Here is a 19,724-nt window from a genome sequence, read left to right as displayed (position 1 = left end):
ACCAGGCTCCTCCCAGTCATATCACGAGGTGTTTGTGGCTTTTTGACTAACACAGACCTCATGCTTTTCTGAGAATTGCCCTGTGAACACCTAGAAAGAATTATGGTTGTGAAATACAAATGTAGTATTTGCCTATATTTACGGAAATAAAAGTACATGACAGAGTAGATCACAAGGTGATCTTTAAGTCAGAAAGCAACCTCAGCTGAAATAAATGCATAATTATGATTTGATTTCAGAAGTGGAAACATGACCGGAGTTCTTGCACCTACCGATTAGTCCAAATTTCTGTATTGTTGAAGCTACAGCGGAAGTGGGGGTCTGCTGTGGAAGTCAGGAAAAGCACAACAGAGCAGGGGTCCCATCCAGGGAGCCACATCGATGGCTGTGGGGGGCTCCACTTTGCTCTTGGGGTGGGGCCCCGTTCGTGGGTGGGACTGTGGGATGATGAGGGTTGTGCTGTGCTGGTTACCCAGTGGTAATTGCTAAGGAGCGAGCAGCACGTAGATCCTCCCCGTCATCAGGCAGAGCTCTTCAGTGAGGTGGGTTCAGGGAGGGCTCTGTGCCTCTGCTCAGCAGAGCTGCAGCTGCTGCCCAGCTCTCAGGAGGCGAGCTGGACACCCTCACTCGGCTGCAGGATCAGGGACAGAAAGGTTCAACTCTGCCTGAGCCATGCCAGCCAACTTCACAGAGAGCAGCCTCGATTCCAATGGGACCAGGCAGATGCTGGATTCTTCCCCAGTGGCTTGCACTGAAACAGGGACTTTTACTGAAGTGGTGGAAGGAAAGGAATGGGGCTCCTTCTACCATTCCTTTAAGGTAAGTTTCCTGCCTTTGACTCTGAACACTGACTTATAATAATGAGACTGGTGGAATAATAATGACACTTAAGAGTGTCAATTAAAGTATCCTAGCCAGTATTGTGAATGAGTATTGTTTATATTCTTTACTAAAAAGGATTTTGAAAAGTGTGAAGTGCTAAAGCAACAAGCTTTAGTGTGCAGAGACCTAGATTATAGCGTCTTATGAATACAGGTGGTGTTTTTCTTTCTGATGTTGCTGGAAATGTGTGAATCATGAGTAAAATTTATGAGTGGATGATACTTTCCCCTTTCCTCAGGTGAAAGCACTTTTAATTAATCCTGTAGCAGTACTTGAAATGTCTGTTTCTAGTAGGGGTTAGAGCTGTGAGTTTTTTGCTAGGAACACCAAAGGTGTGGAAAGCTCACAGTCACCAGGGCAGTGACTGATGTGATGAGAAACAGCATTGAGTAAGGCAGGAAGGACGACACTTTCTTTGATGATCCTTTTCATTAAACATCAGTGAGAAGCAGATTTCTTTGAGGGTAGCTGATGATGCCACTATTTGCAACAAGTTACCTCCTAGAAGACAGAGTTTGGTGAGTTTCACCTTCAAAGTATCCAAGGGCCACGCTGAGGAAGGATCCTCATTAAGCTAATACTGTATTGTTTCCTATTCTGCAATAAGATCTTGTGGACAGAAATGAACCACGCATCTGGGAAAACAACAGTTTCCTGCTTCTTGCATCAGAATGCTGGGCTTTCAGGTTATTTCACTCCCTGCCTAATGATATGTTTAGTCATTTCAATAATTCACAGGTCTCAAACTGGTCCCTTTCACTAAAGAAAAAAATACTTTGAGAAGATTCTAGTTGTTGCTTTCTTGGGTTTTGCTGTTGTGGTTGTTAATCCTCTGTATGTTCTTGAAATGACTTGGTTTTTACACAACGAGGAAGCATTACTGTAACATCCAACTCCCTACCAGAAGTGTGTGAATATTTGTGAATATTCAGAATAAAACTTTCAGCAGAGAGCTGTCCCAGGAGTCAAACTTACACTTCAAGGGCTTTAAAGACCCTGTAGCAAAGCAGAGCCTGAGCAAATCACTCCTCCAATGGCTGCAGTGAAACCCTGTCCCTCGGAATCACCTCCTAATACATACACATAGCCCAGCTGCACAGCTCCACGATGTAGCATGGAAAGTGAAATTAGAGTTTGTTGCCACTTAATGATGACCGAATAATCCCCTCTATAAAATCAGCCTGCAGACCCAGAAAGTCTGTCTTGTCAGGCTTTGTGCACCCAGGAAGCACAGGACTCCACTCAGTATTGCTGCCTGTGTGGCTTCTTTGATATTCTTAGAACACAACAGCAAGCAGAATGCAGAGAGGCCCTCCATTGCAAAGGGGATAATAATCAGCAATAAGGTGGTTATTCTGAGACTCAGGCAAGAATCAATCTCAGCTGAAGTCCCATTTGCCATTTTTTGAATACAACACCTACAGGGATGTTTGGAACATGCGAACAAACAAATCCTGCCTTGCTCTCTATAAGTGTTTGTCCTCTCTATCCTAGCAACCTTATCACCAGACACTAAAGAGAATCACAGCGTCTTTATCTGATTCCTATTGATACATTTGCAGCAAAACAGCTGGACCACTGGACAAAGAGAAAGAGAGGAATTGTGTCTGGCCAGGAGCTTAGAATGCTCAGATTCATTATTTGAGAGACATGTATTGACAAACACTGTGATTATTAGTTACACAGTGATGAGTGGTGGTATTTGTGAGAACTTAGCTTACATTTCTTAGTAACTTTTTTCTATGATCCCCTTTGAGCACAAGCAATTTGGTAGCATTGTTCGTACAGAAATAGTTCTGATGCAAGCCCTTGTTCACTGCAATTCGTTTTATCTGACATACTTCTGGAGAAGAAGTTCAAAACCATGCCCCTTTTGCTATCTCCCAAATGTATCCCTTTAATCCTCATTGCCTTTATTAAAAGCACTAAAAAAAAGCATAAAAACAAAAATAGCAACAACAGTAAAAGTCACAAAAATAACAGTAATAGCAACAACCATACATCTCATTTGTTTTGGGCATTCTTGGTGCCAAGAGTCTTAGCAAGACTGACTTAGCAAGTGACTTTCTGTGAAGCATCTAATTCTCACAATCCATGGTGTATCTTTCCCCCTGGACCTGCCTTCCATCTTCATCTATTTATCTCAATTTTATCCACTCTTTAAAGCTCAGCTTGGGTTGCTTCTTCCATGAAGCCCTCCTTGACTCACCCCTCCCTGAGCTTCATTAGTGTCACAGACTGTACCTCCCTTCTTGCGACTGAATGCAACTCTGTCTTAAACTACTGTTTCCATATGTGTTGGGTGAACGTGTTAGAGTCCTCAAGCTCCTTGAGTAAAAGGAATGCCTTATATTTGTTTCATATTCTCTCCCAGGACCTACCACTACGCTAGTCATACTCAACAAACATTGACTTAAAGTGTGGTGTGTTTTTTTTTTCTGTCAACTACCAACATTTTGTCAAATAAGCATGATAAAGCTTGTATTCACTGTGACAGAGATGGGTGGGGGCTCTTATTAACCCCGATTCCACCCCTCAGCCCCTACCCTGCCCGGTCTCTATTCTCACCCAGGTCCCTGTCTGCAAGCCTGTTCAATTTGTCCCTAATCCATTTCAAAGACAATGAGACCAGGTCAGTTCTAGATTCCAGTGGCTGGGGTATGGAATTAGCTGAGGCACCATGAGCTGGTACCAGCAGGTGGTCTAGCCTTGGGGAATCCATCTGTAGCACACAGAAGCCTTGCCTTGTCTCAGCTGTCTTGCTCAGTCCACATACCTGGGCTTCTGACTTAGTTTCCCATCTCACATTCTAGTTCTTATCCTCTGAACCCCAAAGCCCTTTCGGAAGGAGACAAAGCATCCCTGTCTAGATCTTACTGGCACTTCCTTCACAGGCTTAGAGCCTGTTCCTTCCTCCCACCTCCCAGAAGAATTTTAGCTTCCGCTCCCACCACTCTAACCTACTCTGCCTTCCTAAGCATGTTAGGCTCTTGGAAATGAGCAGGGAGGTCTGGAGTGGGTTCACCCATCCCATCCTCTACATGGGCCTTGCGTAACTAGCCCTATGTGGTCTTGGGTCCAAGATTCTCAGCTCAGCCCTTGGCTCCCTTCACAGTTTCCAATTTCTTGTACTTTCAAGATCACATCCAGCTCACCTTCTCAAGACCTAGACCTTGGAATTAAGGGATTATATGGGCTTCAAGAATCTACCAGAAGTTTTCACGGGAATGGGAACTAGCTTGAAAACTTCCGGTAGATTCTGGGAACTGAAAAATGGGTATTGGACAAATCCAATACCCATTTGTCAGAAAATGAATGAGGTATCTGAATATAAGGCTGTCCAAATGCAAGGCAAATACATAATTCTTCACACAGAAAGCCCTTAATTTTGCCGGTGAATTCACCAGCAGTTTCCTGAATCTCTGATTCTTAATAATGAGAAACCTAATTAGAAGTAACTGGAAGGGAGACCTGTCTGAATTAGTGAATTACCTTAATTACAAAATAATGTGAATAAAACTTGGTTTTATTACTCACAGGTGAGGGGAGAAAGGGAACCAAGACTGTTAAATATCACATAATAACAATCTTTTGTAGTGCCTCCTTCCGTGGGTAGTTACCAGTGATATGTGATTAGTCTATTGTTTATATGTTAATGGTTTCTTCTAAGTGCTTCAGGGTGATTGGACACAGTTTGTTCCCTTTGTTTGTACACTCTCCCTGCCATGCTGTCTTACTGTTAATTTTCTTAACACACTCTTCCTCCATTAATATAACAAAAGCAAATTTCAACTCAGTGCATGTCCCAATTATCTCACACTGCTTTTGCAGAGCTCAAATGAAGACTTAGGTAAACTGCTTGTTTTCACTACATTTCGGTTGGCAACTCATTTCTAAGACCTTATTCTACCTACTAAGTACTGGCTTTTTCACCTATGACTGTCATCGCAACGCCTCACACCTTTCCAGGGCTTGCTGTTCTCCCTGCCCTGGCCCCAGGATAGTGTCGGTGATGCCCTTCCTGGAATCCAGAATCCCTCATGTCACAACCTCCTAATGCATCTCCTGCAATTTGTAACAAGGGGTCTTACATTTAAATCATGCATTTTTAAATTTTTTCTAATTAGTCTCGCTCAGTTTGTTTAATTTGAGTTTCTACAGTTGAATACTGTGGCTGCACCTAAGGGAATTAACTACTAGTTTTGCTCAGTTAAATCATTATTAAAGATATTATTCCTTCCTGCCTGTTCTGCTACCCAGACCTAGCGCTTCGCTTTCCAATCCCTGACTCTGGGTAAACTCTACTGTGCAGTGTGTCCAATTTCACCCCCTGCAAATGAGAAAGGCTGAGGATGGCATGTAATTTCCAAACTGTAGACTCTAGTATTTGAAAAGGAAATCTTCCTCAGCTAAATTTCTCTTTGCATTACTAATACATCTGATGGCAGGAAGCATAATCTTAGTATCTTAGTGAATTCAGAATAAATCCAGTCATTGCAGAGCTTTTCAGCTCAGGAAGAGTTTTCACAATTTCTGGCTTTGGGAAGGCCTCTATCTCCAAGGGCAGTGCTTCTGTATTGTGTTTCTCTCTCTCTCTCCCCCCTCCCCCTCCTCCCTCCCCTCTCCCCCCCTCTCTCTTTGGGGGAGGGGATGTGGGGGGATAAGAGGTGAAGGGACTTTGATCTAGTGAGGGATCTGAGGAAGTTGGCATCAGCTGAAAGACTCCTCTGTCCCTCAGATGTGGTCTTCCTCATTCTGGACTTTCATCTGGGTTCCCGGCCGACTTGTGTCAGGCCCACACTGCTTTCTGGGGTAGTAGCCCTTGGCCACGTTCTCTCCTGGTACAGTGTGCTTGAATCCCCTCTCTCAGTCCTGAATAAATTTCTGCCTCCTTACTAGGAATAGAAAGTTTGACTGCTCCCAACTCTGGGCTGCAGAAAACACAATGGAGTGTCTCTGGCCCTCTCTCATGCCATGTAGCCATCTACACTGTACAACTCCCACCTCATGATACATGGCAAAATCTGGGAGACTGTCCTTCCCTGGTCTCTACACAGTAAGTGGACCTCAGCACCCTTCCAGTCCTGTGCTCCCCAGATGTACCAGTTGTTCGCTCTTCCTCCTCTTTCTCCTGCTAGCCCTTGGAGGGGGCAATCCAATACCCATTTGTCATTGTCTCAGTTGTCTCACATCTCCCCTGGTATCCAACACCACTACTGCACCATCTAGCCCTTCCATCTCCCTCAGCCTCTCCTCTGTCATGGGGAAACTGATGACACAGTGTCCCTCAATTTTTTATTCCAGGCTTTCTGTTCTGAATGCTCAAAAGTCACACCCTCTTGCAACAGAAAAAGCCATTTCTCCTCCAGCTGTTTAAGATAGCCTTGATGAGGTATTTCAAAAACGTGGTGCTGACTTGCTTCTCTGCATTGATGGAATAAAGAGTGCACTCAGAGCAGTGGGGCTGCCTGGGCTGGTGGACAGTGTGTCAAAGAAGTGGGAAGAAGCACATCCATTCATGTTTCACAACGTCACTCTGCCATCCTTGAAATAATCTCCTGCTTATGAAGTGAGTAAGAATGTTTCAAGCCATACACTCGAGTAGATACGAAATCTAACCCGGTTTCTCTTAAGTAAACTCAGCTTCTCTCTGGACTTCTCAGTGCCCCAAGTAAACTCAGGCTTTGGAGCTTTCTCCATCATTTCAGTGAGGTAGCGTGGCTCAGAGAGCAGGCTTTAGAGCCAGGCTGCTGGGGTCAAATCCCAGTGCCACCACCATCTAGTGGAGTAATTTACATCTAGTGGACTTTGGGTAATTTACTTCCACGGGTGTCTCAGTTTCCTCGTCTAACAAACAAAGCTAATAATTTCATGGCCTTTAGAGAGTTGTTGTAAAAAGTTAAGTGACAGAATGTTTATACAGCCTTAAAGAACAGCCAGCGGCCCACAGTAGCGTTCATTATTCACAGTTAGAGTCCCAGGAATTCGTCATTCCACTCTTTCCTCAAGACAACTACTGAGAGGTGAGGAGGCAGCATTATCTGTAATGAAGTATTGGAAAATGCTGAGAGACCACTGCAGGTGGAGGCACTTCAAGGCAGCTTTAATACGCAGGTGGTCCTCAAACAATGGTGGTAAATTGAGCTGTTTCTTCTTTTTTTTTTTTTTTTAAAGACCATGAAAATGTAGAATAAGATAGAGATATAGAGGAAAAAATTCTATTTCTTACTTTATCATCCTGATATTATGTCTAGCTATTATCTAGGCAAACTTAATGGCCCACAACATGAAAGGCTATTTGCAGAAAGAGCAAATTATGCCCTATCTGGAGAAAGAAAGAAGTGGCTTCTTTGGTAAAAAGATTTTCCAGGCCACAGATGGCAAAATCACCCAAGGTCATGAGGAAGTCGTAAGGAATAATCAAGGTTCTTGTTTGCCCACTTAGGCAATATTGATGGTTGCCTAGAAATGATAGATCTATTACTCTTGTCAGCACTTTACAGTGTGCAGTATGATTTCACATTATCACATTTGAACCTCCCATCAGCTCTAGGGAGATTTAAAATAGCATTCTTTTTCTTTAACCAGATATGAAACTAAAGTCTGAGAGAAGTTAAAGGTGTAAACTTCCTAAAAGTTAAGATAAAATAAAAATAAGAAAGAAAAGAAAGGGGATTCTGAGCTGATTTTGGTCAGGATAGGTTAAGCTCTGCAACAGTAAAAACCAAACTCCGAATCTCAGTGGTGTAACACACCAGAGGTTTATTGTTCCCTCACATCACAGTAGGAAACAGGTCAACTTGTAGCTGTATCTTCTAGAACAAGTGGCTTTCAGGGGAGATGACAAACTTTCTCTTGTTGGCTGTGGCTTGAAAGGACACATGACTTTGACTGAGTTCTATTGGCAAGAATTAGTTACTTTGATGGGCAAGAGAAACGCCCCCAGGTTGGGGAACATAATGCATGGCTTTAAAGGTTTGATCCATGCCTTGTGGCAGATAAAACTCAAATCCTTGGGCATGGCCTATTTGCCTTTCACATACTGACCCCAATCATCTTCTCTTCTCTCTTCACATCCTGGACTATGTTGATTTGAATGTCTTACCATAGTCCGAGGATACAAGGTCCTGTTTACCTTTGCTAGAAATGCCTTTCTCACATCTTTTTCTTCTGATCGCCCTCTAAGCTCACTTGCCTCCTCTTCTGGGAAGCCTGCAGAATCATTTAGTAGTCCAGCATCATCATACCCTTGTGCTCCTAAAGCACTTCGAATCTCTGTGTAACACAGTTCCTCTCTTAACATGCTTGTTCACCTACACATCCCCCCACACATACACAGCCATGAGCACCTACACATGGACACATACAAATACAGTGACCGACACACATGTGCACACACAGAGATTAGATGTCAGTTATTTAGGGACACCATTAAGTCCACTCTCCCTAGTATGGTGACTGACACAGAGCAGATAAAAGGTCAATAAATGTGTTGTTGAATGAAAGAGTATCTCAAGAAATAATCTGTAAAACAAGTTTACTGCTAACATGTCAATAAGTTCATATGAATGAATTTAGATAGATGGAGTCTTAATCCTTATTCACTACCCATTTGGCTTGAATTTATAGGTGCCATAATTTAGGGAATTCCTGACATCATAGTAAGCCATGTTATATATTATTTAGCACTGATGAGAATAATGATGATGCTATCGGATTTTGGGAAGCACCAGTAGGATGGTGAGTGGAGGCACTATATGAGTCTGGAGAAGGGAAAGGGAAAAGGAATAGGCTTCTGTAACCGAGGATGCCGTTTGGTGGAAATAATACTTGGTTTCAATTGCCATCTCACTTTTCCAAATAAGTATTCACTGTCCTAGTCTCCCTTGTAGTTAAAGGCAGCACAGTTTGGGACGCTTAATTGGAAGTCTCTGAGATTTCTAACAGAGGTTTTTCCTTTTCTGATGAAAGTGGAAAAAGATAGCTGGCATTTTGATTTCCCCCCGACTTGAATTCAGACACAATGCATGGAGGTACAGCAGCCATTTTGTGACCACAGAAAAAAGCCAAGGAAATCTTAGTTAATTGAGTTCAGCAGCAACATATTTTCAGATTTCTTATATGAAAAAAAAAATTAAATCTTTGTTTAAGCTATTGCTAAGCTGAATACTTTCCTAATTGATATAAATACTAAGTGTAATATGACGTTGATAGTATTGAAGCCAAGGTCCTAAAAAGTTGCCCACAGAGAGTCAAACAGACATTGCAGATATTACACATTTGGAGGGTACAAAGGCTGGCTCTACCCATGGTTTTTGTACTGTTATTATCTAGATTACAAAGAGGTTGAATTGATTCTCATAAACACTGTTTAGACTAGATTGTACGGTTTTGAGTAACAAAGAAAGTAAAAGTTTCTCCCCCTTCTCAAAGAAAAGGGCCTTAACATTTGTCAAATGATTCTCTACATTCCAGATAATAACAATTCCATTCACTTATATAATTTTATGAAAAAGTACTAAAAGCATTCTAAAACATCAGCTCAGAAAACTACCTAAAACATTTGCCCATTTATTCATGATGGCTAAAGAAGAAGATTTTTTTTTATTCTCCTCCAAAAAGCATAAGGAATCATATCCTTTTCTGACACCTTAAAACATCCAAGGAAAATGTGAGCTGGAGCCATGGCTCTGGACTTGGCAGCCGGCGTTATGCTGTGGGACCCTAAGCATGTCACAGGGCTGCTCTAGCCCCAGGTATTTCTGCTTTGGGTTCAGAACAATGACCACCATTCTGCTTGCATGGTGAAGTAGGAATGGATCCAGTTCTCATGTGGGAGGAACAGTTTTGAGAGACAGGAGAAGGGAGGTAGTCATGGAGGAGTTCTGCTTACTAATCTGTGACAATCCTGTCCAAGCCCAGAGAAGGTGGGAGGTAGGGGAGGACTGATGCTCTTCACCCTCGAAGGCCAGCCTTCTGGACTCTCCATTCATCCAGCTTCTTCACCCTCCTGGCCTCTCCACCTTCCTAATCGCTCCATTTACTCAAATTCTCCACTTTTCCAGACTCTCTACCCTCAAAGACTCTCCACCCACCCAGACTAGTCACCCTTTGCTAAAGATAAATAAAAAAGAAACTTCCTGGGACTCTTGACTCCTTCTAAAGAGAGGAGTAGGTGGTTGTAAAGGAATAAGATGCAATCATAATTTTGACAAGACTCACAAGAACCCTGATGAAGATTCCCTGCCCTCTCACAAGTCTCTCCTTTCCCAGCCTTATCTGCTTGCCCTCATCCTTACCAGGGCATTCAGCTTGGACTTTGCATGCTCAGTTTTTAAAAAGCATCTCTTTCTCACCCTTTTCCACAATCCCTCTTTTATCTCATTAAAACCCCTTTCTTCAATAAACCGATTCCAAATATTAGCAAAAATAAAAAAACCCATTCTAAGTAAAGGAGTTCTGAGTTCTGTCCCTCAGATGTCTCTTCTAATACGCCCTCCAACCTGCCATGGCTGTTTGCATTTTAAAAGAAGCCTTTGCTTAATATAAAATAAACTCCTACTCTCCATCCCCTGGTAGAGTCAGGGGCAGGGACTAGGGCAGAGTCTAGAGGATTCTTGGAGTTGCCTAAAGAACCCACAACTCTTCTGCTGGGCTAGAGCCACGATTCACCCAGGCCTCTGAATCAGACCCAAGATATCCCGCAGCACTCAGAATTCCACTCACATATAAATATTGTGTTGACACAAGGAGCATTATTCACAAGTTATAATTTAATAAAAAATGAAAGGGAATATTATAAGTGTTCAAATGCAGGTTTCTCTTCTTTCACCTATTATTGTAGACTCTAACCTTTGGCAACACAAAACAATCCATGCAAATAGAAGATATTCTTTTGACTAAGCATAAATTTATTCCCTTTCCAATGCATTTAGTCCCTTTTGAGGATTTTTGGTCTTGGTTAAGATAAAAATGCAAAGAGTATTCAGGAACACAGAAACTATTAGCCTAAAATAAAACTTAGAATAATGTAATGAATGCAACTCTGCCAGGCCACTCTGTCTTTTCTGTTGATTTGGTATATTCGTTCCTTAATCAGGTTAAGCTAGCTTATGCTAAGGAAACAAATAACTCGACATTCTCAGTGGGTTAAATCATAATGTTTCCATGTTTCCTACTCATGTCCCATGTCCATCACAGGTTAACAGGGGGCCTCTGTGTATTGTAATCTCTCAGGGAACCAGGCTGATGGAAGCTCCATGTCAACACAGCGTTCCCTAATACTAGAGTCAGGAGAGAAAGAGCTAGAGAGATACAGAATAATGAACCTTGCCCTGGGTCTCATAAGCTTCTGCCCAGAAATGCCACATATGACTTCCGCTCACTATTCCTGGTCAAGTCTGATATCAGCGGAACAAAGAAGCATAATCCTCCCTCTGGGAAAGGCAGGGAATATTGGTGCTCAGTGATGCCTAATGCCACTCCTAAATCTCTGAGACAGGCATTATTCTTTTTGATTTAGAGAGAAGAAAAGTGAGACTCTGAGAAGGTAAGACCACAAAATAGTTAATAATCCAAAAATTTGAACCCAGATATGGTTCTAAGGCGCATGCTCCTTCCACCATATTAGAAATTCTCAAAGGCTGTTCCACAGAACTCTAATTATGAGACTTCTTCAGCAGTTGTCAGCAGAATGTGAAACAAAGAACTTGGGAAGCACCATATATTATACGCCATTATATACTTAGAGGATGCATTCACCTATTTAACTCTCTGAGAAGTCTTACAGTAAAGAAACTTGTTTGATTCCTTAAAATACATTTTCCAAATATATTTGACCAGAGCATTATGATAGTACCTCTAATAATGACCATGGCACACACTTCGGTATAGAGCCATGATTCACCCAGGCCTCTGAATCAAACCCAAGATAGCCCAACAGCACTCGGAATTCCACGCACATACAGATATTGAACCAAAGTGTTCACACAAGGAGCATTATTCACAAGTCATAATTTAATAAAAAATGAAAGGCAATATTGTGGTACTTTATGTGCTTTCCCGAAAAAAAAAAAAAAAAAAACCTAGCAGATAACTGAACAGAACTACCCCTTTGAGCAGATGAGGCCCAGAGAGGTAAAATTACCTCCCAAGGTTACAGAGCTGGTAGATGGTAGAGTCAGGACAAAAACTATAGTCTCTAAATATCCAAGTCGGAGCTTCTGCTCAGCTTTTGAGAGGCTCATGAAAAAATGAGAGTGCTTTATAAACTGGAAAGCACTATTTGAATTTAAGACAGCATTAATTCTCTAGGCTAAGCATTACTAAAATACGTAGAATACAGGGAAATACATGTGGTGCTTCAAGATAGGAAGATTAAATTTTGTGAAGATGTCAGTTGTCCCCAAATTAGCATATAACGCTTGAAACAATTGTAATCAAAACTTCAATGTGATTGTTTTAAATTGATTAAATAATTTGAAAGTTTTATGTAAAAAATAGGTGAAAAAAGCTCAGAAATTTGAACACAAACAACTATGGGGAAGAAATACGTCTCCCTATTAGTTATTGATAAATGTATATCCACAGTAAGCAAAGCATTACAGAGCTGGCAAAATAATTGACAGATGAATCAGTAATAATAGTTTGCTCTGAAAATAAAGTACTGGTCCATATGTAAGGTTAATGTTACAAAGAAATTACCAAAATTAGTAAAAAAAGGAACTAATATTTTGGCAAGGAAAGTAGAGGGTGAGTGGGTTATGGTTCTTATATAAAATTATAAGATAATCAGATGGATTGCGGAACTACATTTTTACAAAATAACTAGAAGAATTACATAATGATGACACTAATTTTAGGATAAGCAAGTGTTATTGAAGCCGAAAAACAAAAATTTAAAGGGAAACAAAATTATTTGCAATAAAAATAAATATATAATAGCTAATAATATATACAATAATTACATAAAAAATATTACATGATTAAAGTCCTTAATATATAAACAGCCCCTGAGGGAAAATAAATGATATTTCTAATGGAAAAATGGGCATGGAAAATAAAAACAATTTTAGATTAAATACAGAGTTAAAAATATATAAAAAATATTATTAGTGGTCTGAACAACACAAACTCAATGCATCATAATATGAAACATATCAAATAAAGATTAAAGGAAAATAATATATAAAGTATATAACAGTTCTGTGAAACATAGGAGAGTAAACCAGAACAATATAACCCAATTTTTCTGGAGAGCACTTTGGTAATATACAGCAAACTTAAACAATATATTCAGACTTTGCTTAGTAATTCTACTTGTAGGATTATACTGTAAGTTTACTAAAGAAACATTCAAAGACAGAAACAAAGACTGCATTAAGTTGCTTTATTAAAATGTAAGTTTCTGACAATGGAATAATAAAATTATCACATAACCATAGAATGGAATATTAAGGAATATTATGCAACTACAACAGCCATTTCTCTTTGTGTAATGTTAAAGTTTTTAAAAAGCATAATAAATACAATATATTTGGAGTTTTGTATATACTCATAAAATATAGAAGAAACAAATAACAAGATGGAAAAGTAAGAAATTCTCTCTGAAAGTTATTTTGCAGGTTATTTTTATGTTGTATTTGTGTAAAACTTTATTTTCTAGAGTGAGCACATATTACATTTATTATTCTAAACAACAAAATAACCATGTAAGATACACCATACAACTTCTCAAATAAATTTTCTGCATTGTGTTTCCATGAGAGTAAATAGGACGAGTCTATTTACTCTGCAGAACCCCAGAAATGAATCCAAGCGAGGGAGGCTTGTACGATCCCGAGAGCACATTAAGGGACCTAGAAATGCAGGCAAGGGAACAAGACAGCAAATGAAAACCAGAGCAGATGACTGGCTATATGAATTGAATGCATACCAACTTATTAGCCTTTTATATTTTGCTAGCCAACCACCCAACTTAGCTGCACCAAAAACGAAGCTTGCAAGAGTAGTAATTCCAGACTCTGTAGCAGTAGTACTCTTGTGGAGCCTCTCTCATGCCCCCTCGCCTACCTGTTTTCATCTCCCAGGATGTTCAGCTCCGTTCTCTGGTCCTTACATCTGCTTCTGCTCATCCATGTGTTCACTCCACCTGGTTTCTTTCAGCTACTTGATTTTTGAGCCTCCCAGATGGATTTCAAGTATCAGGTTCAAGCCAAGGTGGATCTTCAGGGGAAAGTTTCTCAGACACTTTCACTTTTTATTAGCACCCCCAGAACAGAAAACAAATTCCTGTAGGTTTATTACTTTAATTATGTAGATTATTAGGAATAACACATTCTTGGTATTTTTATTATACAGTAATTACTTTGGTTTCTACGACACAGTAAAGATTTGGACTTAATTTACTCAAATGTTAGTTTTTTGTATTTCAAGAGTCTAGAGCTTAAACAGCAATTTAAATGTTAATCTCAGTTCTTGTTACATAGCCGACATTTCATTCGTTTATTCAGCAAATATTAATTACTGCATAGATTTGAAGCCCAGTAGGATTCCAAATGATTTTTAACATCTATGGTTTGCTATATTATGGGAATTTAAATGGAATTCCAGAATTTAATTGTTTCAAAACTTTCAATATATGCTATTAGTGGTTAATTTGGAAGTCCTTGTGATCCAAGAACAAATCTCAAGAAGAGATTCACATTAAAATGAATGCAGAACATTGGCATTTCTGTTTCTGGTGAAATTCAAGGATTCATCAGTAACCAGAACACTGAATTTGAAAGTAACACAAATGCAGTCCCACGTGCCAAGTCCTGATTGAAATGGGAACACTTAGGATGTGGGAGATTAACATTGCTAATAAAACGTGATCTACAACCCATGGTACCGATGATGAAAACTCCAAACCAATAAGTATGCCTTTCAGGTCAGAGTAGAAATGACTAATGCAGTTACTCAACATGTCCTGGAGACTTAACTAAGAAATCAATGTTAGGCAGTGATCCGGAGTCTACTGAATCGGTTTCCTGTTCAGTCCCAGTCTGAAGGTGCTAGTATTACATTCCATCACTTGTAATGATGGTGTTGAGAGGTAAGGCAAAGGCAATTCAGGCAAAGGCAACTGAAGATCACAGATGGACAGGAGTCTCTCCTCTTGACAGCACACTCTTCTAAGTTAGGTACAGGGCCTGCATCATTGCCCTTGTCCCATTATTAAAATAATTGGCTTTTAGACTGAGCTCCAGCTTCTCATTGCAAACCTTTTCCTGCTGTTACTACCTCAAAAGTGCCTGGATGCCACTATCTGTCCTCACTAACCTGCAGTTCGCCCTCTGCCTTCACTTATGCTGTTGGCAGGCACCCTGCTTCTTAGCTCGGCTACTTCTACTCATTGTTTCAGACTCAGCTCACATAACAGTCTCTCTAGGATATACCCATTGACCAACCACGGTTGGTATATCCAGCCTCCCACAAAGTTCTAGTGCATGTTCCTTATTTGGGTTTCTACAACACCTTTATCATAGAAGTTCACAATGAAAATTTTAGTCAATATAACTGCCTCCACCATCAGACTAGAAGTTCTCCTTGTCTTAGCCTCTCTTATATCCCCAAAGTATATTGAACGTTGATATTAGATTCTCAAAAATGTTTATGGAATTTGATTACATACCAGATTACAAACCAGTATAATCATGTCTCCAGCTCCATGATTTTCAGGACAGCTTCCCACTTCTGGCCTGAGTATCATTACTACACCAACATGTAAGCCAAGGCTCTCTCCTCAGGGTAAATCCCTCTGGTATACTACATGGGAGTTCACAGAATGACTCTCAGTTCACAACTACTTGGACAATCGTGATCCACAGTTCAACAGGTCTAGGCTTAAACTGCACGTCCCATCTCATCCACATACTCTATTCTTCATGCAGGGGGCTTCTGTCAGCTTGTCTTGCCAGTCTCCAGACAGGTTTAGAGGCACTGCAAAGGGTGCAGTCTCCATCCCTGTTCTAGACCCTTGTTAAAGTGATATGAAAAGCCTTACAATGGTATTAAAACTTGAGCTAACAACCAAATTTATATGTAGCATTATACGGCTTTCTTACGTTTTTGTGATTGATTTAAAAATCTTGTCATACATGTTTTCATAATTGTTATAAACGATAACAATCCTCGGTAATCTGGGATGGAATCCCCGTAGTTCATAGTAAAACAGTTAGAAAATATGAATGCCAACAGGAGGTCATGATGACAATAATTCAACTGTATTTGCAAGCATGCCTCCCAGCTGAGTTACTTGGGAGTTGGTGGCAGGGGAGTGGAAGAGAGACAGATTTTAAAAAGGGGCATCATCAGAAGGGGATGGCTGTTGGGGAGGATGGCAGACCCTCCTGAATGAGCCCAGTCCTACCTTCAGGCCTCCTTGTTGACCTTGACAAGGTGGGACAAGATAAGGGAAGAAGCTGGAATGACCTCCTGAATGACCGATTACCAACTGTCCGGTTACTGCCCAGGGGTCACCACATCTTCACAATGTGTCTCATTCCCCAAGTCCAATTAAGCAGCTTCAGGAACACAGAACTTTGCTATCTGCTCCTACCTGTTTCACAAAATCAGGTGCCCATGTATGTCTCTGTGTTATACTGTGACTGATCCCTAATAAAATTAGAGATTTTCGATATTTGCACTTGATATTACCAATTCACCTAAGCAAATTAATGAGGCTGTGAGTAGACTCAGAGCCTGGTGCTGTGAATGATAAAAGCCACACAAGTCTCAGGGACAGGGCAGTAGCATTTCATTGCCTTCTCAGTGAGAAGTGACACCAAATTACTGAAACTGTTTTTCTGATACTTTATTTCCTATCTTGTCAAATAGAAGATATTTGCTCCTTCCTGTGTTGAAGATATTCATCTTCAACATCACATACATAACAACCTTCCTAAGAAAAACTCTGAAAACATGAGGGCACTGTAAGCTTTGTGACCCCCAGGATAGCTGACATAGCTGTATCCTGTGTGACATTTATCACTACTGTTGTGTGAAGGCCACATGTTGCTATAGAGTCCCTCCATTCCTCCAATGCATGGACCCTACGCTCGCTCCTGGGGAAGACAGTCATGAATCCAACCCAACCCTGGAAGCCCAGCTTCAGACAAGTTTTGGCTCGGAAAGAAAATGAAGATTTGTCTCCCCCTGGAAAATTGAAAGTAAATGAGGCAACTTCACTATCTCTGAGCCAAAATTGGGGCAGAAAAATACGACAGTAAGCAGGGCATGGTCTTTCCAGTTAAGCAAAGCGACATTCAAATCCCATCTGCATCACCTAATGAGCCAGTAACCCAGATAAGTAACTTCTCTGAGCCTCATTTCCCTACCTATAAGATTGAGGACAGTGATATCTTGTTGGTCAGGTTTTGATGGTTAAGTGAGCAATATGTAAGGCTTCTCAAATGATGCGTGGCACATGGCAATCAATTAAAATCATTTATTGTGCAGCTACCATATACGTTACAAACTCAGTAAGTCATATACTGGATTAAAGTGATTCACTCAAATTATTTAGTTCCCTTTCACCCTACAATTGTTAAAGATAGTTAGGCTTTTTGTCTTCCAGTTTCCAGCACCTCACTGAAAAAGGGGATCATTATTCCTTGGATCTGGATAAATCCAGGCTAGCCTGACATATCCAGAATCAACTACAGTAACTAATATCTTCTATTTCCTGAGATAATTCCCATTTCAAATGACCTTTCTGTGATTCTTGTAAGCAGCCTTGCACTTGTTACCAACCATGTTTCCATCTGACAGATATTTATTAAGCACTTTCTGTGGACCAGACAGATGCCGGAGTTGTGACTCAGACTTAGTGCCTGCCAACATGGGCATCCTTTTGGCTCTGTAAGCATGTCTTATGGAGCCACAGCCCAGATATCCGTCCTGTGGCAGCACCACCATCATCAAAGGAACCTGTAATTCATCTCTCAAAATCCCAGTTTGCAATTCTCCAAGGCTCCAGAGGACTGATGTCATTATGTACCTTGGTTAACTTGAGGTTAAAAGCCAATCAGTCATGTGCCACCAACCATGTAATTGAGCTGAGAACAGGTCAATCTTTAGTTACTGAAACATTTTAAAGACACTTCTTATTTCCACTCAGTATTTGACCATCTGGCTGGAATTTTGCCTCACATCACCACTAGGGGGCATTTTATGCCCAACTATATTCTGCAATAGTTTGGGGATGGTGTTGGGACACCAACAGCACAGTGTGGTGGGGGGTGGGTAGGGAGAGTGCTTCTTAGGCTCAGTGAAATTCCAGTAACTGTGCTGAAAGCAGGATGAACAGGGTGAATTCAAGCACCACTTTGAAAAGGTAGTGAGTTAGTTATCACCCTTCAAATGTATGTATGTGGTCCACAAACCTAAGGAAGGAGATAAACCCATTTTCACTGCATATCTACTATGTAACAGGCACTGATCTAAAAATCTCCATCTTCATCATCTTATCTACCTGTCACAACTATCCTGAGATATAGGTTTTGTCTTCATCCTCATTTTACCAATAAAAAGGTCAGATAGTTTATCACTTACAACCTATCACACAACCAGCAAGCAGCAGAGACTGAGTCTAGGTCAGGTTGATTTCAAAGCCTATCACCTTTTCTTCCATGAGGCTCACCTGGTTGTGCATATTCTCACTCCTCTGAAATTGTTCCCTGAATCCCCATTACTATCACTCTCCAAATTATCCTAGGATTTGTGTGTGTTTCTGTGTGCCTGTGGGTGAGGAGGAGGACCTGCACTCATAATAAGGCTGTGAATAAAACAGCATGCAGCTGAGTGTTTTCATACTTAATGACCCTTGTAGTAGTCAGTGAAATGGGATTTAAACTTGACTGAGTATAACTTGCACACTCAACATGTTTTATTCTCTTGTAGCACCAAAACCTTACACCGTGTCTGGCATATGGTAGACTATTAATAGATGTTAGATAATTTCATAAACAGATAAATAAACACAGCTCTTAGGAAGACCCCAGAAAGTATTTGTGGGGTAGGGGGTGCTTCTTACGTCCGGAAGTGTCCTGAAGCCTATGAAGTAAGGTGAGATTATCTTCCAATAGAAAACTCCAATAGATGTGGAGGCGGGGAGGGTATAATTTATAGAACTTGCTCAGCCTGCCCTCTAGACATCAGCCAATTGAGGGAAAATAGACCCCAACCTGTTTACAGAGCTCCTTAGACTTACCACCCCAAAGCACAGTCCAAGAAAAAAAACCCAATCCAAGCGATCACTGACTCACCAGCCCCAGAGGCTGACTTCCAACACTGTCACATCAAACCAGGGTGATTTGATATGCAGTGCTTGTCACTCTGAACTTTCAACAATGCAGATCTGAGCCCTGAGACTACTTTGAAGAGACTGGATCCCTCGGTTCTGACAGTACTCTACAAAGATGAAGAAAGCAGTTTACTGCCCACTGGGGACCAGTGGCCTCTTCCATTAGAAAGAAACTTCATTTCTGGAAATGTAAACATTGCTGGGCAAAAATGCCGACTATCTGTGCAAAGCAAACCATTGTCCCACTTCAGCATTGATTTTCTGGAAACACGGCCTGCCTTTACTTACATAATGAAAGGGGAACATGAAAGAGAGAGTCTGGAAACGTAATGTTGACTTCCAATGCAAAACTATCCTGAGTTCACTTAATGTTTTCTCTTTTCAATTCTCATCCAAAAGGCTGTCAGAATGTAATTTCAGTTGAAAAGACTTCCATATCAAAAGTAGAAAATAGGGAAGGTTGATGCCTTCCCTATTCCCTTCCACCTGCTGGAAA

General features: G+C 40.8%; 1 protein-coding gene across 2 annotated transcripts in view; it reads left to right on the top strand.

Moving 5' to 3' along the window:
• The first annotated feature begins 437 nt into the window (after window positions 1-437).
• NPSR1 (neuropeptide S receptor 1) overlaps window positions 438-19,724 on the top strand; it is a 174,217-nt gene continuing 154,930 nt past the window's right edge. For both annotated transcript variants that reach the window (XM_032286820.1, XM_032286819.1), the window contains exon 1: window positions 438-819. In XM_032286820.1, the coding sequence (XP_032142711.1) occupies window positions 673-819 (147 nt within the window). In that variant the 5' untranslated portion in view covers window positions 438-672. The remainder of the gene's footprint in view (window positions 820-19,724) is intronic.

The sequence above is a fragment of the Sapajus apella genome, unplaced genomic scaffold (genome assembly GCF_009761245.1).
Source record: "Sapajus apella isolate SASKATOON/1434 unplaced genomic scaffold, GSC_monkey_1.0 scaffold19, whole genome shotgun sequence".
In the NCBI taxonomy this organism is placed as follows: Eukaryota; Metazoa; Chordata; class Mammalia; order Primates; family Cebidae; genus Sapajus; species Sapajus apella.
Note: the sequence above shows the minus strand (reverse complement) of the source record. Positions and strands in the feature narration are given on the sequence as shown.